Raw genomic sequence first — 19,304 nt, forward strand, 5'->3', positions numbered from 1 at the left:
ACCGTAATACCTTTCATAAAATAATGTATTTCCAACTTAAGTCCCACGATCTAAAACCCAATCGATCTCAGTCTCACTTCTTCGTTCGACCTAAACCCACAGTAGGTGATCTACGATCGACGCTATTGACGACGGCAGGCATTGCAGGTCGACGCCATTGACGACGGCAGGCATCTCCGATCAACGGCATCAAAGAAAAATCAGATCCGAGGTTTTCCAATTAGAAACCCTAAACCCCTGTCTTCCCATCGACGATGGCAGGCAACCCGATCGACGCCATCTCTATTACTACGCAGGTGAGCTCTCTCTTTCTCTCTCATCGATCTCCATTTGATAAGCAAGCACCTCCAAAGACCCTCATGATTGAGCTCTCGCGATTTCTAATCCCTAATCGAAAATTTCCTCGAAATATTTGGATCTTCAGAGCTTCTGAAATCCTTCAAACAAGATCCTACACAGATGTTCCTCAACCACCTTCTATCAATCCCTTTTTTGTTCCACCAACACCTTCTAAAATTGACAGAGTCGTCGAAAGGACTCCCATTTCTTCGTCTTTGAATGAGCTTGAACTCGTCAAGTTCTCCGCCATTGCTGAATCCTGATCAGATTTTTATTTTTCTTATTTTTGTTTGTTTGATTGTAAGAGATAGAGCTGATCACAATTCAATTGTGTTTTGTTTTTTGCAGTCTTTTTGATTACATTTGCTTTGCAAATTTGTAAAATTTTGTTAGGAATTGATTTATCAATCTCTATTATTATTATTAGAGATAATCAGTAGTAAAATACTTCAATTTGGGTGGTGAGATTCTTTGTCTAGTTGAAATTAGGTTCATTTATTGTTCTAATCGTTTATTGGCGTAGAGGCATTATCTTTTTTTTTTTTTTTTTTTTGGGTTTAATTTTGAAGCATTGAAACTTTATTTGTTTTATATTTTTAGGAAAAAATAGTACTTATTGAATAAGATTTTGATGCTCATGTTGGAAGTGGTAATAAACTCGGACTAACAGATTCATCCTATATGAATTAAACCTAACCACGAGTAGGAGTTTCGAACAAAAAGTACAAAATTATTGGATATGGCGATTGGCGAGGTTTATGTTGAACACAATGTCCTAAAGGAGATAAATGCCTCCTAAGATTCAATGGCTCTTCTTTTTGCAAAACCCACATTTTTTGGATAATATGTAAAACTAGTAAGAAAACCTAGAGGAAAGAGCATGAATGAGAAACAAAAGGAACTATTTTAGATTGGTAGGGTTATTTTTATTGTAATATACATTACTGAGACGAGAGACAAATTCTTCCTACAAAAAATACATTATTTGGTTAGAGCAATCTCCTAGTGGGACACGTGATAGGGCAATTGGCCCAAAACCCTCAACTTCATTGAACGCTTGAGATGTTAGAGACCAAGTCTTTACGGACTTGTTATGTGGATGTATTTTGTATATACGATGTTATGTGGATGTTGGATTGTGTATTATGCAAGTATTTTCTTTATCAAGAAAATTTCATATGTCCATTTTTAAGAGATGTCGAAATTTCTATAGAAATTATAAAATTTATAAATTTATTTAAATTAAAATAATTATTTTTATAAATTTTAATATAAATTTAATAAATTTATATATATTTAGTGTAATTATATATTTATAGGGGTATTCTGATCATTTTTGGTGCATTATAAACATTAAGGGTATTTTGGTCATTTTACCATAATATAGTAGAATCCAATAGTTGTATTAAACAATAATTATCAAATTCTGGTAAATAACACAACATTTTTACAAGACTATCAAACAAGCTTTTTAGTGTTTTAGTTTTTACAGCTGTTGCTTATAGCAGAATCTGATAGCAAATTTTGGCAGCGTTATCAAACAGGGCTTTAGAGACAAAGACGAAAACCATAAAAAAACAGTATGCAGTTCTCAGCCCTGAGACTTGATTTATACCCTAACCCTATTTTAGCTCCACAAAGGACCTTCAATGGCGGAAGAAGCTTAGGGGATCGTTCACTTCTTCACTATCCTTCCGCTTTTAGAACCTCATGGAAGTTTCTACAGTGTTCGACAAAGGCCGTAGCTTCTTCTTCGTTCCCTTTGGGCATAGTTGAGAAGCAGATCGACGATCCATTGGAACGAATTGGTTCGCTGAGTCAGGTTTCGGGTGTGTTGGGTTGTCAGTGGGGTGACGAAGGGAAGGGGAAACTTGTCGATATTTTGGCTGGGCATTTCGACATCGTCGCTCGTTGTCAGGTATAATCTGTCCAATTTTTTATTTTTATTTTTATTTTTTATTCTTAATGGATTAGATTTCATGGCTTTATGGTTATATATTGTTTTGAATCTCTATATCGTGATTTGTGAGTGGTTTTTCAAAAATCTCTTATAAATTTGTTCAATTTCTTTGGATTATGAATGTTCTTCGTAAATGATGAGGTATGTGTGTTTTTCAATCGCTGTTTGGTTTTTTATGTGATTTTGATTACTTGGGGAATTTTTTTGAAGCTTACTTATAAAAATAAAAATTGAAGCTTTTGATAATAATTCAATGGTTGCTATGGGATGGAAATGGGCCAACTTTAAAACTAGAAAATTGAACTGAAATTATTTCAGAAAAGATTTTAATTTGTGAATCTGATTCGGATCGGTTCAATTTGTGCCGGGTTGGACATCGGGTATTTTTCGGATCATTGCCAGCCCTAGGGTCATTGGGCCCACATGGATTACCACATTGACATTCCAACACAACATCCTTCTACATTTCTTGGAAAAACTTATATATAAAAAAAAAATTGAGCTTGATCTAAGATGTTGAAAATGGACAGCTACCAAACTCCCAAAACTTAATTTAAAATATATATATATATATATATATATATATATATATATATATATATATATATATATATAATATATATATATATATATATATATATATATATTATTAAAAATTCTTAGAATTTCATTCTTTACAAGCCCATGACATCAGATAATCTTTTTGGATGCCAAGATTCACCTCAAGACCCCTTAGTAGGATTTAAGTAGGTTTTAGCAAATATTTGTTTTTGAAGTAAAATAATATTAATTTTTAATAATAGAAAAAGAAGTAGAGCCTATTGGAGTTGGGATCAAATTTTACATTAGCTAAAATAACTTTTGGTACTTTTTTATATACAAAAGACGCTCTTTATTTTAAAGCACATTGTTAAAGATGCGCTAACAAGTTGGTTTTAGCCGTCACTGTTCATTGAAACCAAAAGTGTGAATGATCCATGATAAAATTTTCTTTCAAAATCTCATTGAAAGAAAAGTGACTCTCAAGTGGTCTAAACCAAAAGAGTAGGTATGGTAGTCCTTCATTGAATGGGAAAGTGCTAGACACCAAATTATTTCTGTATTTCAGTGGTTGCCTTCAACTTAATCATTCTTGGAAAATCAAGTGTTAAGTTCATTTGAAAAATCCTTGTTTTTTTTTTTTCTTTTGTATGAGCTTGTGCTTTAGAAAAACCCAATCAAGATGAGTATTCTACTTTTACTTCTCATCAATGGAAAGATTTTATTTTAGAATGGATTTCATGAGAAAGGAACTTATGTAGAACCTTTCATGCATGGTGGTGTGTGTAAAATGTGAAATAAAATGACATGTACAGACATACGTATGCCAAATTCCTCATTTCGGTCAAATGTTGACAAGGGAGACTCCCTTGTTTCTTGCCTTTTCGAATGCCATGAGAGTGTTGGAAAGGACTGTAAGTCCTAGGTGTCATTCCTCAACTTTTCATCTTGATATCCCTTACACACAGTACACAAGAAAGGACTTCGCATCATTGAGGCAAGGTAGGTATATTTACTAATAAGAGGATCATATTATATAGAAAGGAAAATAAGAGAGTATTGCACATAGAAAAAGGGGAGTTATGCAAAGGAAAAGAACTTCAAACTAATAGTGTGCTTGGATTGAGAGAAATGAAGAGAAAAGCAAAGAAAAAAAAGTGAGTTTCTCTCAATTTCTCTTGTTTAGATTGATAAGTGAGGAGAGAGAAAAAAATGGAGAGAAAAACGGGCCAATTTTTCCTTTCTCTTTTTCTCTCCAAATCAGAGAAATGGATAGAAAAGAAAGTCTCATGACTAATAAGAGCACTAAAAATTACAATTCTATCATTTTTTCTCTCCAAACTTAAGTTTTCTTACCATTAAACTAAACAAGATGGAAAGAAACTAGATTTGTTCTCACTTTTTCTTTGTTTTTTCTTCTTTTAATGAGTTTCTTTTCTCTTCATTTCTCTCAATCCAAACAAAGCGTTAAAGTAATCCTTGTCACACTATTTGAGCTATTTCTTCTTCTTTAAGTTGGTCTTCCTAAAACTTGAGAGAATTGGGAGTTTCAACACTTAGGATTGCTTCTTCTTGGATCAAAATTGAGATCCTTTTTCTTAGAATTTATTGGCTATTTTATAGCCTCATTCACAAGGGTAAAATAGTCAAATTATGCCCTTTTGAAAGGAATTATTTGAATTTTAGTGTATGAAATGGTAAATTGTCCTTTCAATTACATGAAATTTTCACCATTTTTTAGGAACCGACTAGTTGCACACCACATATTACCAATTGCACTCCACTTAAAAATTCTCTTTTGCACTCCATTTGGATAATTACACTCCAAAATTAATTTAAAAAGGTTTCACTCCTTTTTAAATTTTCTTTTCCTTTTTCCTCACCATGCCCACAAAAATTATTGTTGGCTCAGTAATTTTTGCAAAAAGTACTGTCATTTCGGAATCATATTTACAAAATTATGTTTCCTTGAATTACATGGATATGTTTTAATTTTTAATCAAATATTAGAAAATTAGTACCTTAAGTTGGAGCCAAAGATAATAGACAAAATCAATTACAAAGCACGAGCAAAGTAGTGCACAAACAGAGAATACAAAACTACAAGGAAAAAAAAACACAAAACCAAAACAAAAATGGAAGGTTATTTAACATCATTTTGTTGATGGGTTTAAAACTCGGTTTCGCTTCTCGTCCATGCTAGATACACTATCTTAGACGAGTTTTCCAATACGTTTGAGATGTCTCGTTCAAAAATAATGTTTTAAAAATTGAACCAATGATCAAATCGGATTTTTATCTAATTGGTCGGACCGAAGTCCAATCGTGGTTCAATTTGGTCGAGCCACTTGTATAATACAACTTTCATATAAAATATATACCCATAATTGAGGTATAAAATTGGTAATTCTTAAAGGTAACAATATAAATTTAGTCTGACTGAGCTTGATAGAGCAAATGTTCTCATTTAAGTAAGATAGACTTTGGTTAATGAGAGACTTTGGTTGAGTGAGGCATTTCCCTAAGAAATGACAAAAATGCCAACCAATCACAATGCCCCACAGTGCACAAATCTTAATCACTTATTAGTTTATATACATCTGATGCACAAGATCATTCCCATAATTTGTTGGAACGATATGCAGTTCTTCATTAGGGATTTGGTCGGTCTGATTTCTATTGGATACAAGTTTCATGGGCGATTTGATCTTTACATTTAATCCAAACAGTATCAAGAAACATTTAATCTATTTATTTCTTCTCTATTTTTTGTTCTTGATTTATTATAAGAGAGATGAGAGGAGAGGGTTTTCTAAGTGGTTTGGCGGTTGAACCTTCGGTTTGAAGAAAATCATTAGTTCCACTCAATTTATCGGTTCTTAATGAATCGAATCGATACTCTTAAAAATATCCGGTTGGACCTAGTCCAACTATTGGTCCAGTTTTTAAAACACTAATAAAAAAATGAGAAAAATGAACTTGGGGTTTTAAATCTCGTCCGAAAAATTGACTTATTCGTCGGATGAGTTTTGAAATCAAATTTGTTCCCTTCTTCGTGTTTTTTTATCAAGACAGAGAAAAACTGAGAGACAGACAAAAATCACAAAAAAACATTATGCAACTCTTAGCATTGAGACTTGACTCAAACCCTAACTCTATTTCAGCTCCTTAAAGGACCTTCAATGGCACAAGAAACATAGGGGATCATTCACTTCGTCACTATCCTTTTGCTTTTGAAACCTCATGGAAGCTTCTACAGTGTTCGGCAAAGGCCATAGCTTCTTCGCTCCTTTTGGGCGTAGCTGAGAAATAGATCGACGCTGAGTCGGGTTTTGGGTGTGTTGGGTTGTCAGTGGGGTGACGAGGGGAAGGTTAAACTTGTTGATGTTTTGGCTGGGCATTTCGATGTCATCGCTCGTTGTCAGTTATAATCTGCCCAATTTTTCTTTTTTTATTCTTAATGGATTAGATTTCATGGGTTTATTGTTTTGAATCTCTATATTGTGATTTGTGAGTGGTTTTTGTGAAATCTCTTATGAATTTGTTCAATTTCTTTGGATTCTAAATGTTCTTTAGAATCTAAAGAAAAAAAGGAAAAATTAAAAAGTAAAATTGGGCAGATTATACCTTATAATGAGCGACGATGTCGAAATGCCCAGCCAAAATATCAACGAGTTTTCCCTTCTCTTCGTCAACCCATTGTCAACCCAACACACCCGAAACCCGACTCAGTGAACTGATTCGTTCCAACGGATCGTTGATTTGCTTCTCAACTGCGCCTAAATGGAGAGAAGAAGAAGCTACGGCCTTTGCCGAACATTGTAGAAGCTTTCATGAGGTTCTAGAAGCAGAAGGATAGTGAAGAAGTGAACGATCCCTTATGTTTCTTCCGCCATTGAAGGTCCTTTGAGGAGTTGAAATAGGGTTAGGGTTAGGTTTGAGTCAAGTCTCAATGTTGAGAGTTGCATATTGTTTTTTTGTGGTTACTATCTTTCTCTCTTAATTTTTTTGTTTTGATAAGAAAGCACGAAGAATGGAGCAAATTTGGTTGCAAAACTCGTTTGAGATCGAGACTTATTGCCTAAGTCATCTTGGCATCTGGCATGGATGAGACGACGGGCAAGTCAATTTTTCGGATGAGATTTAGAACCCCACGTTCATTTTTCTCATTTTTTGAACAATGTTTTAAAAATCGGACCGACAGTTGGACCAGGTCCAACCGGATATTTTAAGAATATCAGTTCGATTCATTAAGACCGATAAATTGAGTAGAACCAATGGTTTTATGCAAATCGAAGGTTCAACCGCCAAACTACCTATTGGTTATTTGAAAATCCTCTTCTCATCTTCTTTCATCTCTTCTTGTAATAAATCATGAATAAAAAATAGTGAAGAAATAAATAGATTAAAGGTTTCTTATACTGTTTGGATTAGATGCAGAGATCAAATCGCTCATGAAACTTGTATTCAAGAGAAATTAGACCGACCAAATCCTTAATGGAGAACTACATATCGTTTCAAGTTTTCTTCCCACAAATTGTGGGAATGATCCTGTGCATCAGATGTATTTAAATTAATAGGAGATGTGAGGCATTGTGTTTGGTTGGGCATTTTTGTCATTCCTTAGGGAAATGTGTTTCACTCAACAAAAGTTTGTTTCGCACAACCAAAGTCTATCTTATTTAAATGAGAGCATTTACTCTATCTAGCTCTGTTAGACCAAATTTAGATTGTTACCTTCAAGAATTACCAATTGTAGACATGAGATTTTTGTTTTCGAATATCTCTCCTACTTGGGTTTGGAGTCACCACCATTCTTTTTTGTAAAAGGGTGTTAATGGTCACCCGAAAAGTAGTTTTGAAAAGTCATTTTTTGTTAGTGACTTTTGTGCGGATAGGGTCCATTGGTTCACCCTAGATCTAGGTAAGGGGGTCCATAATAGGGTATAGGGAAGGTGTTAGGCACCTTACTCCCTCTACTATTGGTGGTAACTTCGGATTCGGTCGATTTGAAAATAAAAATAAAATAAATTGAGAAATCGGTGTGTCCTCGAGTGCGAGGGACTTTAATTTCGGTTTAAACCAAAGATGGCTTCTTTATTGAAAAAGGGGCCCTTCTATGGTCCATACCTTTGAACGAGTTTAGAAAAATGTAGATTTTGTAGTCGATGGCCCATTTCCATAGGGAATGGGCCTAAGGCCTTAGTATCAAATTTTCGGTGGTGTGTGCATTGGTGTAGAAATTTTAAAAATGTTTTGTTTCGAAAAACTCCTCAATCTCTACCCTTTCGATTGAGTCGGAGCCCAATCTATCGGAAGTAGAAGAGGTTTTTCTTGTAGTTTTAAAACCAAAGAAAAAATAAAAGTAAAAGAAAGAGGGAGAGAAGTAGAAGGGGGAGATTTGGGGGGAAAAGAGGGAGAAATTACTTTCTTTGTTTTTTTTACTTAGTCCTTCTTACCTTGTTTTTCTTCTTCTTTGCTTTCCTCTTAACCTTCAAGTGATGTGCTTTCTTAACTTAAATCTTGGTATAAGGAGGTGTTGGACTTTTGATGGTTAAGAGTTGTGGGTGTAAATGTTATGAGAGGGAGTTGAGAATTGAAAGTGATGCTTGACTTGAGAGTAAGTTGAATGAGAGTTGAGAGAGTGATGCTTGATAGAGAGTGAGTTGAGAGTTGAGAGTTGAGAGAGTGATGCTTGATAGAGAACTCAAGTCTTTTTTTGTCAGGGGAAATTGTGTTGAGAGTAAGGGAGGTTTTATAGGATTTTGGAGGTAACTTTAGGGGTAATCTGGGATGAGGAGGTGAGAAGGGTAGAATGGTATGAGATTTGTGAGAGGGGGGGTGTGTAAATTAAGGGTGGTGGAAGGGGGTGTAAATGGGTTGTTTGTAATCCAAATGAGTTGGATCTTGCAACCTATTTGGGTTGAGTGTTAGGTGAGTTGAAATGAGTGATTTTTGGTTAGAAGAATGGGGGTGTAAGAAAGTGGTTTGTTGATTGAGTGTTAGATAAGTTGAATGAAGTGGGTTTTGATTAGAAGAATGGGGTGTGTAAGAGAGTGGTTATTGATTTTTTGGGAAGGTAGAAGATGTGGTGACATGTGTCCAAAAGTGTTGAGATGGTGTGTTAGATGAATTGAAAGGGTGTGGGGATGGCTTTGAAGAGAATGATGAGGGTAGGTTAGAGAAAAGGTGTGGTTTGAGATGGGGGTAGGTAATTGAATGAGGGAGGTGGGTTAAGGTGGTGACATGTGTCCCACTTTGATGATCTTGGGTGATTGGTTGTGATCTTTGGGCTTGGGTTGAATGGTTGGGCTTGGGATAATGGTTGGGTAGTGGGTTGAATGAGTAGTGTTGGGTTTTAAGTCCAATGGGCTTGGGTAGTAGGTTGATTAGGTGTAGTGTTGGGTTGAGTCGAATTGGACTAGATACCCAATGGGCTTGGGTAGTGGGTTGATTAGGTATAGTTTGTTTGACTGAGCATCACAATGTCCTTGTGCCAAAGTAATTATCTTCTATCCAAATAACTGTTGCCTAAAGGAAATTTTGTCTATTGGTGCTGATCTAATATGTTCTTTAGAACAATGGATAAAGAGAATTACCCATTAAATACATTAACTCTGTCTACCAAAACGGTTTCCAATGCAATCAGAAATCCTTGCTAACCTATTGATTATCTGACTAATCCTGGTATACCCAATTACCCAACAATTCTAGAATAGACCCAATTCATCATTTTGAATTTCTGTTGTGTAATATATGATGGTTATTTATCATGCTTCATACTTATTTTTTGACCTTCCATGATAGTCTTTTTCCCCAAAGAAACCACTCTTTTTATGGTGACCTAGTAATTTTATTGCTACTTCTTTACCCCTCATTGACTACATTGAACACTGGGGTTCTATTCTTTTGTACAAGTGTCAGTTAGTAAATTGTGGAGGTGATTTTGGGTGTGTTGTGGTGGTATTGTTTTGGTTAATATTAGTTAAGAATAAGTGATATCTTAGATGATTCTTATAGGTGTGAGACCAAATTTGCATCATTTTGACTGCCCTTGCATACTATATCTTCGACGCATTGGATACTAGAGAAACATGTTGTAACTGGACCTACATAAGATTTATGTATTGAACTTGACAAGAGGCCCAACTCTTAAGCCAAATATAAAGGAGACACATGGGATTTCCCATCTCATTTTTATATAGAACTCATAAGTGATAAAAAATTTTGAATGCGGCATTTATGTTTTGGAACCGGTACTCAAGCTGGGAATCATCTATTGAAATATTTTCAAGTATTTGCCTAACAAGCTTGCTCTATATCATTTTTTTTTATCACTTGGAAAATGTATTCTTTAAACAATAGGGATCAAAGAAAGTGTATATGCTTACATGTATGTGTCATCATCACCTGTTAGTCCTCTGAAGTCTGAATAAAGTAAATGGCATTAGTTTCCCTTTTTTTATTCCTTAATCAAAAGTTTATTTTACTATGTTATGTTTGTTTTTCCTTTTTATTGGTTTTCCAATTTTATAGTTGGTTGAAGTAGTATCATCACCATTATCATCTGCCACCTGTCCCAATTTAACTTTACCATAAACCATATCATTAGTCAATGGCATATTCCCCTCGCATCTTTTATTATTATTATTATTATTATTATTTTTATTATCTCCATCCATGTCATTCAATCTTCCTCATGCCCTTATAGTCCTAGATTTACTTTGAAGTGCACCTTTCACCATTGGTGTTATTGATCTTCTTTGCATGAGCTTTTTCTCGCTTCCACGATTTGGGGGTACTAAGGTTCCTTCCAAAATTTCAATCTTTGCGTGGCAAGAATCCTTGGGTAGGTTAATCACTATGGATCAACTCATTAAAAGAGGTTTCCAAATGTCGAATTGTTGTGTTTTGTGTATGAAAAACTTTGAAACAGTTGACTACATCTTCATGTATTGCGAAATAGTGAATCGGTTGTGGGGCCATTACCTTAGCCTTTTCAGTATGGAAGGTTGTCTACCACGCACAACTCGGGATCTTTTCGAATTGTGGCTGTTTTGGGGTTTTCTTTTCATTGTTCAAAGCGAACATTGTGGAGCCTATTACCTTTTGTCATTTGTTGGAATCTTTGGAAGGAAAGGAATAAGCGAATTTTTGAAGGAAATGAGTCACCTTTTGAAGAGCTCAAGCTTACCGTGTCGGAGTTACTTTTCCATTGGTGAAAGGTTTCTCAAGAGTTTAAGGGCATCTTCTTTGAAGATTTTGTTGTTCGATGGGATCTCGTTTGTAACTTGGGAAATTAGTGGTAGCTTTAGTGGTTTTCTTTGTTTTTCCCGCTCTTTGATAAGCTTTGTAATTTTGGGACTTCTTGTCCCTTTTCTAATGAAATTTTAACTTAAAAAAAAAATCTTCTTTGCACGAGCTCTAACAATTCTCATATTTTATCTACTATTAAAGCTGTTCCTGAATTTCCTTGAAAATACTCATTTTTCCTTTTGTCTTTTCAAGCCACCCCCCACCCCCATGACGTAGGGCATCCCCACCCTTTAGAAAGGACTAGTCCCTAAGCATACACCCAACCTCCACAAACTGGCATATCTGGTATAATTGTCACATAACATTAGCACTATGCCCCATAGTCTGACAAATGATTTTTAATTATTTTTGGATTTTATCGCTGATATTTTATATCTAGAAAATTCAATTAGAGATGTTAATTTTGTTGGTGGAACCTTTGTTGTTAAATAGAGCACCTAAGTCCCACCTAGGCAGCAAAGCAGTCTAAGATATCCGTGTGTTACATTTTATGCACACAAAAAAAAAGGTAAAGGTCAGGACTTTGATATATAAAGTGGCCACTTGCCAGAATTAAGTGTTGAAGCAGGTCCTTTTTAAAAAGCTGCTACTTCACATGTATGAACAATTAGAGGATTAGAGGATTTTTGTTAATTTAGTTGATTTTGATGAAACTAAACCCTAGACACTCTACTTTGTTTATATTTTTTTTATCTATTGGTTAATGGACTTAGTTTTAAGCCTTTCAATTTCTTGATGTCAGGGTGGAGCAAATGCTGGACACACTATCTACAATGATGAGGGCAAGAAATTTGCCCTTCATCTTGTTCCCTCTGGAATCCTTAATGAGGAAACCCTGTGTGTTATTGGTAATGGAGTTGTGGTGCATCTGCCAGGATTGTTCAAGGAAATTGATGGACTAGAGTCTAATGGGGTCTCTTGTAAGGGAAGGATATTGGTTTCTGATCGTGCTCACTTGTTATTTGATTTCCATCAAGTTATAGATGGGCTTAGAGAAGCTGAGCTTGCTAATTCCTTCATCGGGACAACAAAGAGGGGTATAGGACCTTGTTACTCAAGCAAGGTGATCCGGAATGGCATAAGAGTAAGCGACCTGAGGCATATGGATACTTTCCCTCAGAAGCTTGATCTTTTATTGTCTGATGCGGCTTCACGATTTAAAGGTTTTAACTATGGTCCTGACATGCTTAGGGAAGAAGTTGAGCGATACAAGAGGTTTGCTGAGCGATTGGAACCCTTTATTGCTGACACAGTACATGTCATGGATGACTACATCTCACAAAAGAAGAAAATATTGGTTGAAGGTGGTCAGGCAACCATGTTGGATATTGATTTTGGAACTTACCCATTTGTGACTTCTTCTAGCCCATCAGCTGGAGGGATCTGCACTGGGCTTGGCATTGCTCCAAGAGTACTTGGCGATCTAATTGGAGTTGTAAGTGGACTTTTCTTTTCTTTGTTCCATGTGGTGCAAAATACTGTAATTAGCGGGAAGCATTTATTGAACTTGAAATCTTTCTATGCAGGTAAAATCGTACACTACGAGAGTCGGGTCTGGTCCTTTCCCAACTGAGATATTGGGTAAAGGTGGCGACCTCCTTAGGTTTGCTGGGAAGGAGTTTGGCACAACTACTGGTCGTCCTAGACGTTGTGGTTGGCTCGATGTAGTTGCACTGAAATATAGTTGTCAGATCAATGGTTTCTCTTCTCTCAACCTCACCAAGCTTGATGTCCTGTCGGACCTTCCTGAAATTCAGTTGGGAGTGTCGTACAAACAAATTGATGGCACACCAATCAAAGCATTCCCTTCAGATCTCCATGTTCTTGAACAATTAAAGGTAAGTGTATTATGAAGTGTGTATTTTTTAGGGTTTGCCGTTTATTCATGTTCAGCAAGTCTAATACTCTTGTCTAATCTATGTATAGGTTGAATATGAAGTCTTACCTGGTTGGAAGAGTGATATTTCTTCTATCAGAAACTATGGAGACCTTCCAAAGGCCGCACGGGAGTACGTGGAAAGGATAGAAGAACTTGTTGGGATACCCATCCATTACATTGGTGTTGGACCCGGTCGGGATGCCCTTATATACAAGTAATCCTTGGTTTCCCTGTGATGACCAACAAAGTCTTTATTGGAAGAGAGGATCTTCTGGCAATCGGAGGGGGGCTGGTGTCATACATTTTGATGTAACAACTATTTTTGAACCTCCCAAGTAAGTTATAATAAAGATTATTTTTAAGCAAGCACTAGTAGAGGTTCAGTCTCTTAGGGTATGTTTTCAGTTTTCCTTTGTTGCAGGATCATGGTGGTTTGTTTTTCGCTTAAGTTTTTAAGGGCTAAATTTTTTGTTTTGACCTATTGGTTTAGGTACCTAACAGTGGCACCTAGTATTAGAATGGTTTTCATAATTAGTTTAGGAGATCATTTTAAAATTTTCAACTGTATAATCTAGTTCTGCAACATGTGTTGTTTAATATAATGCAATGTGTACTTTGTTTGTTTGTTTTTTTTTTTTTTTGTAACGAAGTGAATCCAGTGCATGAGATTTACCGTATCATCACCAATGTGTATCCCTTCACCATTCAACAAAGGCAGGATGATAGATTAGGTGAGTTAGCTTTCAGTTAGTATTTTTCTAAATAGAATTCTCTCCTATTAGCTACATTGATTAGGATTTCTGGCTAATTAGGCTCGTGTGATTCAGATTCAAGTCACCATTTGTCACTGATGTGGATGTTGAGTCCTATTGCACTAATTTTCGGGATCAGAATCCCATTGGTGACAATTATTTGTTCACAGGGAGGCTTCAAATGTACACCCTTAATCATTGCTTAGCCAAGAATCATTAAGGAAGTTGAGTCTAGGCTTTCTAAACTCCTTAATAAGACTTTGGTTTATATGTTATTTACCCAAACCTTGTCCCTTCACAACATAACGCAATACTTTTTTATGGGTAAGCTGGACTTGAATCCACGACCTCAAAGCTGCTTTGCAATGTGTCAAACCAACTGAGCTATGGGTCTAAGCCCCGACATAACTCATACATAAGGCCCATTGTTCAGAACATTTCCACAAACATAAGTTGAGAGAGTGCTCAAGTCATTTCCCCAAAGCCCAATCATGCCTCTATTGTACATTTGAGTGAACATGCTTCACTGCATTCTGTCTCCCTAGTGTGTCGAGCATGCCAACCACCTTTTTTTTTCTACAACACAAGGATTTTCCCACCAAATCCTATTCTCCAATCAGGTCAAACCTATGATGTAGCCTATATCCTATTGTAGAATGTGGGGAGCACGTAAGGTTCGTTAGAACCTGGGCACCTCAATGATGCGTACCGATCTCAGTTCTGCAGCTACACAATGTGAAGTAATAACAGTCTTTTTCTTTTTCTTCTTTTCTGCTCTCCCACTGTGTATGTATATTCTCTGATCTATATAAATCCTCTAATTCTCTCTCATATTTGTTTTGCTGTCACATCATTACTTATGTGGCTAGAAATTCAGATAAGAAAGATCTTTGTACATTATACCCATCCAAAAAAGAAGTATAAAATAGTCCTATTAAAAGCAGTATAAAATGTGTATGTTACAGGCTCACAGCCACCAATTTAAACTGTGAATGTCACTAATCATAACATAAAGTGCAACCAAGTACTATGTGTTCTTTATATAATTTGATCTGGAGTCAAAATTTTGCATGCAGAATTGGTTAGTTTTAGATTACTTAAACCACTAATGCTTCCAATTACCAGTAAATCTGAGTAAAGTTTCATATGAAATTGATATTCATACTCCTTGTGCATGCCACGCTTAATCGAATAATTTTGAATTGTATACATCGGTGTGGTTTGGTGCCTACTTATAGAAATTGACGCATTGAATACTTTAGCATGGTTACAATCCATCTTATTTTTACATGATATGATTGTCAAATTGACTAAAATCTATCTTTCATTATTTAGTTATTTTTAGATTTTTATAGTTCCAAACTACTTAAAGACTTATTATTAAATTTAAATTTAAATTTATTGTGCCTTGGCTCACTCAGGCATGCCCCCAAGCGCCATGAGGCCTTAATGCCTTGCACCCTTAAACTACATTGATCATTGCCTCAGCCACAAGCCTCCATACCTCGCCTCAAGTACCTTCTGGGATACCTAGTTTGATCTTAATGTATAACCAACAACCACCATTCTTAAGAGGGAAGAAATTTACTACACCAGTCAGAAGGAAGAAAAAGCTTATGATAACAGAATCAAGCAAACGACAAGTGTCTAAAAGCCATTCTTATATATGATTTCGATATACATCATGTTTCAAATTCCAAGATACTACAATTTCACTGGTAATACTACTACAAGTTTTACTTAGTTAAATAGCTTCCAATCCAATCCTAGATATCCAACTTTTAATTTGTAAAAAATGTATCAAACAATAATGAACATGGATTTAAACTTAACCAATTGATAAAAATGGTTTAAAGTTACACTAGAAATCATTTACTGCATAAAAATCCTGAGATGCGGGAAGCGGGGATGGAGGGAGACTACATGCGTGCAAGAATAGGGGAGCGAGCAGCTCTTCTAAACTAATGTTAATTGAATTCTACTAGGAAGTGAGGGGGACCCAGATTTCATAACAAGGAGTGGCACCCAAGGAAGAATGTTCCTGCAACTCGGGACCAGCAAAGCCAAAATGTACAAATCGTTGGACATGCCCGTCACCACTTCCACCACGTGCCTTTGTGTACCTGGCCTTTTTAAAGCACGAGGGTGGAGGCCACCAAGAAGTTCTTAATAATCACAAATAAATGAAAAGCTGTTTCTTAAGTGTGTAAATGAAATTAATATTAAGAGTCATATTTTTCACATCAATATGCATTTGAAATGCTTTGAAACATTCTGAGACAAGTATAGGCAGAAAACAATGCATTTGATACATGTATAATGTTGTAAAGTCTTTTTTTTATTTGATTGAATGGATCTTAAAAGATACCAAATTTGTTTAATAATTAATTATTATTGGAACATTTGCATTTAATATGTTTCAAAAAATGTTCCTAAATGTTTTGAAATATACTGAAACATTGGAGCTGGCGTAAATAGAGGATCGAAATTGGTCCTCAAAAAAAAATACTTTCCTACTACAAATATAAAGGAAAATAAAAGATTACAACACTTTATCTATATGTATTTATATGAAATTAAGAATATAAAAAAATTATTGCAATATATTCGGATTGGATTTTTTTTCCGGATCAGATTGGGGTACATGCGAATCCGATCTGAAATGATTTCAGAAAAGATTTTAATTTGAATCCGATTCGGATCGGTTTGGTTCATACCAGTTTGGGCATTGGGTATTTTTCGGATCATTGTTAGCCCTAGGGTCATTGGGCCCACATGGATTACCACATTGACAATCCAACACAACATCCTTCTAGATTTCGTGGAAAAACTCATACATATATAAATAAAAAATAAAAAAATTTGAGTTTGATCTAACGTGTTCAAAATGGACAACTACCGAACTCCCAAAACTTAACTTTAAAATTTAATGGTGAATTTTTTTTTTTCTTTAGAATTCTTAGATTTTCATTCTTTACAAGCCCATGACATCAGATCATGTTTTTGGATGCCAAGATTCACCTCAAGATGCTTAGTAGGATTTAAATAGGTTTTAACAAATATTTATTTGTGAAGTAAAATAATATTAAATTTTAAAAATAGAAAAATAAGTGGAGCCTATTGGAGTTGGGATCGAATTTTACACTAGGTAAAATAACTTTTGATACTTTTTTTTCACAAAAGATGTTCTTTATTTTAAAGTAAATTGTTGAAGATGCGCTAACAAGTTGGTTTTAGTCGTCACTTTTCATTAGAACCAAAAGTGTGAATGATCCATAATAAAATTTTCTTTCAAAATCTCATTGAAAGAAAAGTGACTCTCAAGTGGTCTTACCAAAAGAGTAGGTATGGTAGTCCTTCACTAAATGGGAAAAGTGTTAGCCACCAATTTATTTCTGTATTTCAGTGGTTGCCTTCAACTTAACCATTCTTGGAGCATCAAGTGTTAAGTTCATATGAAAAGCCTGTTTTTTTTTTTTTTTTTCTTTTCTTTTGTATGAGCTTGTGCTTTAGATTAACCCAATCAAGATGAGTATTCTACTTTCACTTCTCATCAATGGAAAGATTTTATTTTAAAATGGATTTCATGAGAAAGGAACTTATCTAGAACCTTACATGCATGGTGGTGTGTGTAAAATGTGAAATAAAATGACATATATGGATGTACTTATGCCAAATTCCTCATTTCGGTCAAATGTCGGCAAGGGAGACTCCCTTGTTTCATGCCTTTTCGAATGCCATGAGAGTGTGTTGGAAAGGATTGTAAATCCTAGGTGTCATCACTCAACCTTTCGTTTCGATATCCCTTACACACAATACACAAGAAAGGACTTCGTATCATCAAGGTGAGGTAGGTGTACTTACTAATAAGAGGATCATATTATATAGAAAGGAAAATAAAAGAGTATTGCATATAGAAAAAGGGGAGTTATGCAGAGGAAAAGAACTTCAAACTTACAGTGTGTTTGGATTGAGAGAAATAAAAGAAAAGAAGTGAGTTTCTCTCAATTTCTCTTGTTTGGATTGATAAGTGAGGAGAGAAAAAAAAATAATGGAGAGAATTGGAGAGAAAAATGGATTGATTTTTCCTCTCTTTTTCTCTCTAAATCAGAGAGAAATGGATAGAAAAGAAAGTCTCATGACTAATAAGAGCACTAAAAATTACAACTCCAGCATTTTTTTATCTCCAAACTTAAGTTTTTCTAACATTAAATCAAACAAGATGGAAAGAAATTAGATTTCTTCTCTCTCTTTTCTTTTTTTCTTCTTCTTTTAATGAGTTTCTTTTCTCTTTATTTCTGTCAATTCAAACAAAGCGTTAAAGTAATCCTTGTCACACTATTTGAGCTTCTTCTTCTTTTTTAAGTTGGTCTTCCTAAAACTCGAGAGAATTGTGTTTTAACACTTAGGATTGCTTCTTCTAGGATCAAGATTGAGATCCTTTTTCCTAGAATTTATTGGCTATTTTATAGTCTCATTACAAGTGTAAAACAACCAAATTATACCCTTTTGAAAGGAATTATTTGAATTTTGGTGTATGAAAGGGTAAATTCTCCTTTCAATTGCAAGAAATTTACATCATTTTTTAGGGACCGACTAGTTGCACACCACCTATTACCAATTGCACTCCATCACTTACAAATTCTCCTTTGCACTCCATTTGGATGATTACACTCCAAATTAATTTAAAAAGGTGTTTCACTCTTTTTTTTAAAATTGTTTTTTCGTTCTTCCTCACTATGCTCACAAAAATTATCGTTGGTTCAATAATTTTTGCAAAAAGTACTTTATCGTTTTGGAATCATATTTACAAAATTATGTTCCTTTGAAATACATAAATTTATTTTAATTTGTAAGCAAATTTTAGAAAATTAGTACCTTAAGTTAAAGTCAAAGAGAACAAACAAAATCAATCACAAAGCACGAGCAAAGTAGTGTACAATCAGAGAATACAAAGCTACAAGGAAAAAAAACACATAGGGTTGGTATATCAAATATTAAAAAGCCAAAACAAAAATGGAAGGTTATTTAACATAATTTTTTTGATGGGTTTAAAACTCAATTTCGCTTCTCGTCCATGCTAGATACCGAGTCATTTTGGACGAGTTTTCCGATATGTTTGAGACGTCTTGTTCAAAAACAATGTTTTAAAAATCGAACCAATGATCAAACATAATTTTTATCTAATTGGTCGGACCGAAGTCCAATTGGGGTTCAATTTGGTTGAGCTACTTGTATAATACAACTTTTGTAACACCCCGGATTTTCAACCCATATCTCGAGGAAATTAAATGGTGAGATTTGGAGGGAATATCGAATGAGAGACTTAGAGTAAAATACTCGAATATTGCTATGATTAATTTTAAGGAAAATCGACTTCGCCATTAGATTCAAAAGGATCGAAATATATACATTAGCCTGTAAGCAAGTTTGAATTCGAGTTCGGAGGAAAAAGTTATAAAATCCTCGAATTTCGCATTAAGTGGGACCCAAAATAGTGGAATTTCGTTAGAGCGAG

General features: G+C 35.0%; 1 protein-coding gene across 2 annotated transcripts; it reads left to right on the forward strand.

Annotated features, from left to right (window-relative positions):
• The first annotated feature begins 57 nt into the window (after positions 1–57).
• Positions 58–13,658, forward strand: LOC147388872 (adenylosuccinate synthetase 2, chloroplastic-like). 2 transcript variants are annotated; one of them, XM_086417804.1, is made up of 5 exons: positions 58–296; positions 1,884–2,257; positions 11,898–12,590; positions 12,682–12,993; positions 13,082–13,658. In XM_086417804.1, the coding sequence occupies exons 2-5, from the start codon at positions 1,922–1,924 to the stop codon at positions 13,250–13,252; spliced, it is 1,512 nt and encodes a 503-aa protein (XP_086273930.1). In that variant the 5' UTR covers positions 58–296; positions 1,884–1,921; the 3' UTR covers positions 13,253–13,658. The 2 variants fall into 2 exon arrangements, with proteins under 2 accessions (XP_086273930.1, XP_086273929.1); XM_086417803.1 differs by having other exon boundaries at positions 59–296; positions 1,871–2,257.
• The last annotated feature ends 5,646 nt before the right edge of the window (positions 13,659–19,304 follow it).

This window comes from Akebia trifoliata, chromosome 12 (genome assembly GCF_017979445.1).
Source record: "Akebia trifoliata isolate Shusen 1 chromosome 12, ASM1797944v1, whole genome shotgun sequence".
Classification (NCBI taxonomy): Eukaryota; Viridiplantae; Streptophyta; class Magnoliopsida; order Ranunculales; family Lardizabalaceae; genus Akebia; species Akebia trifoliata.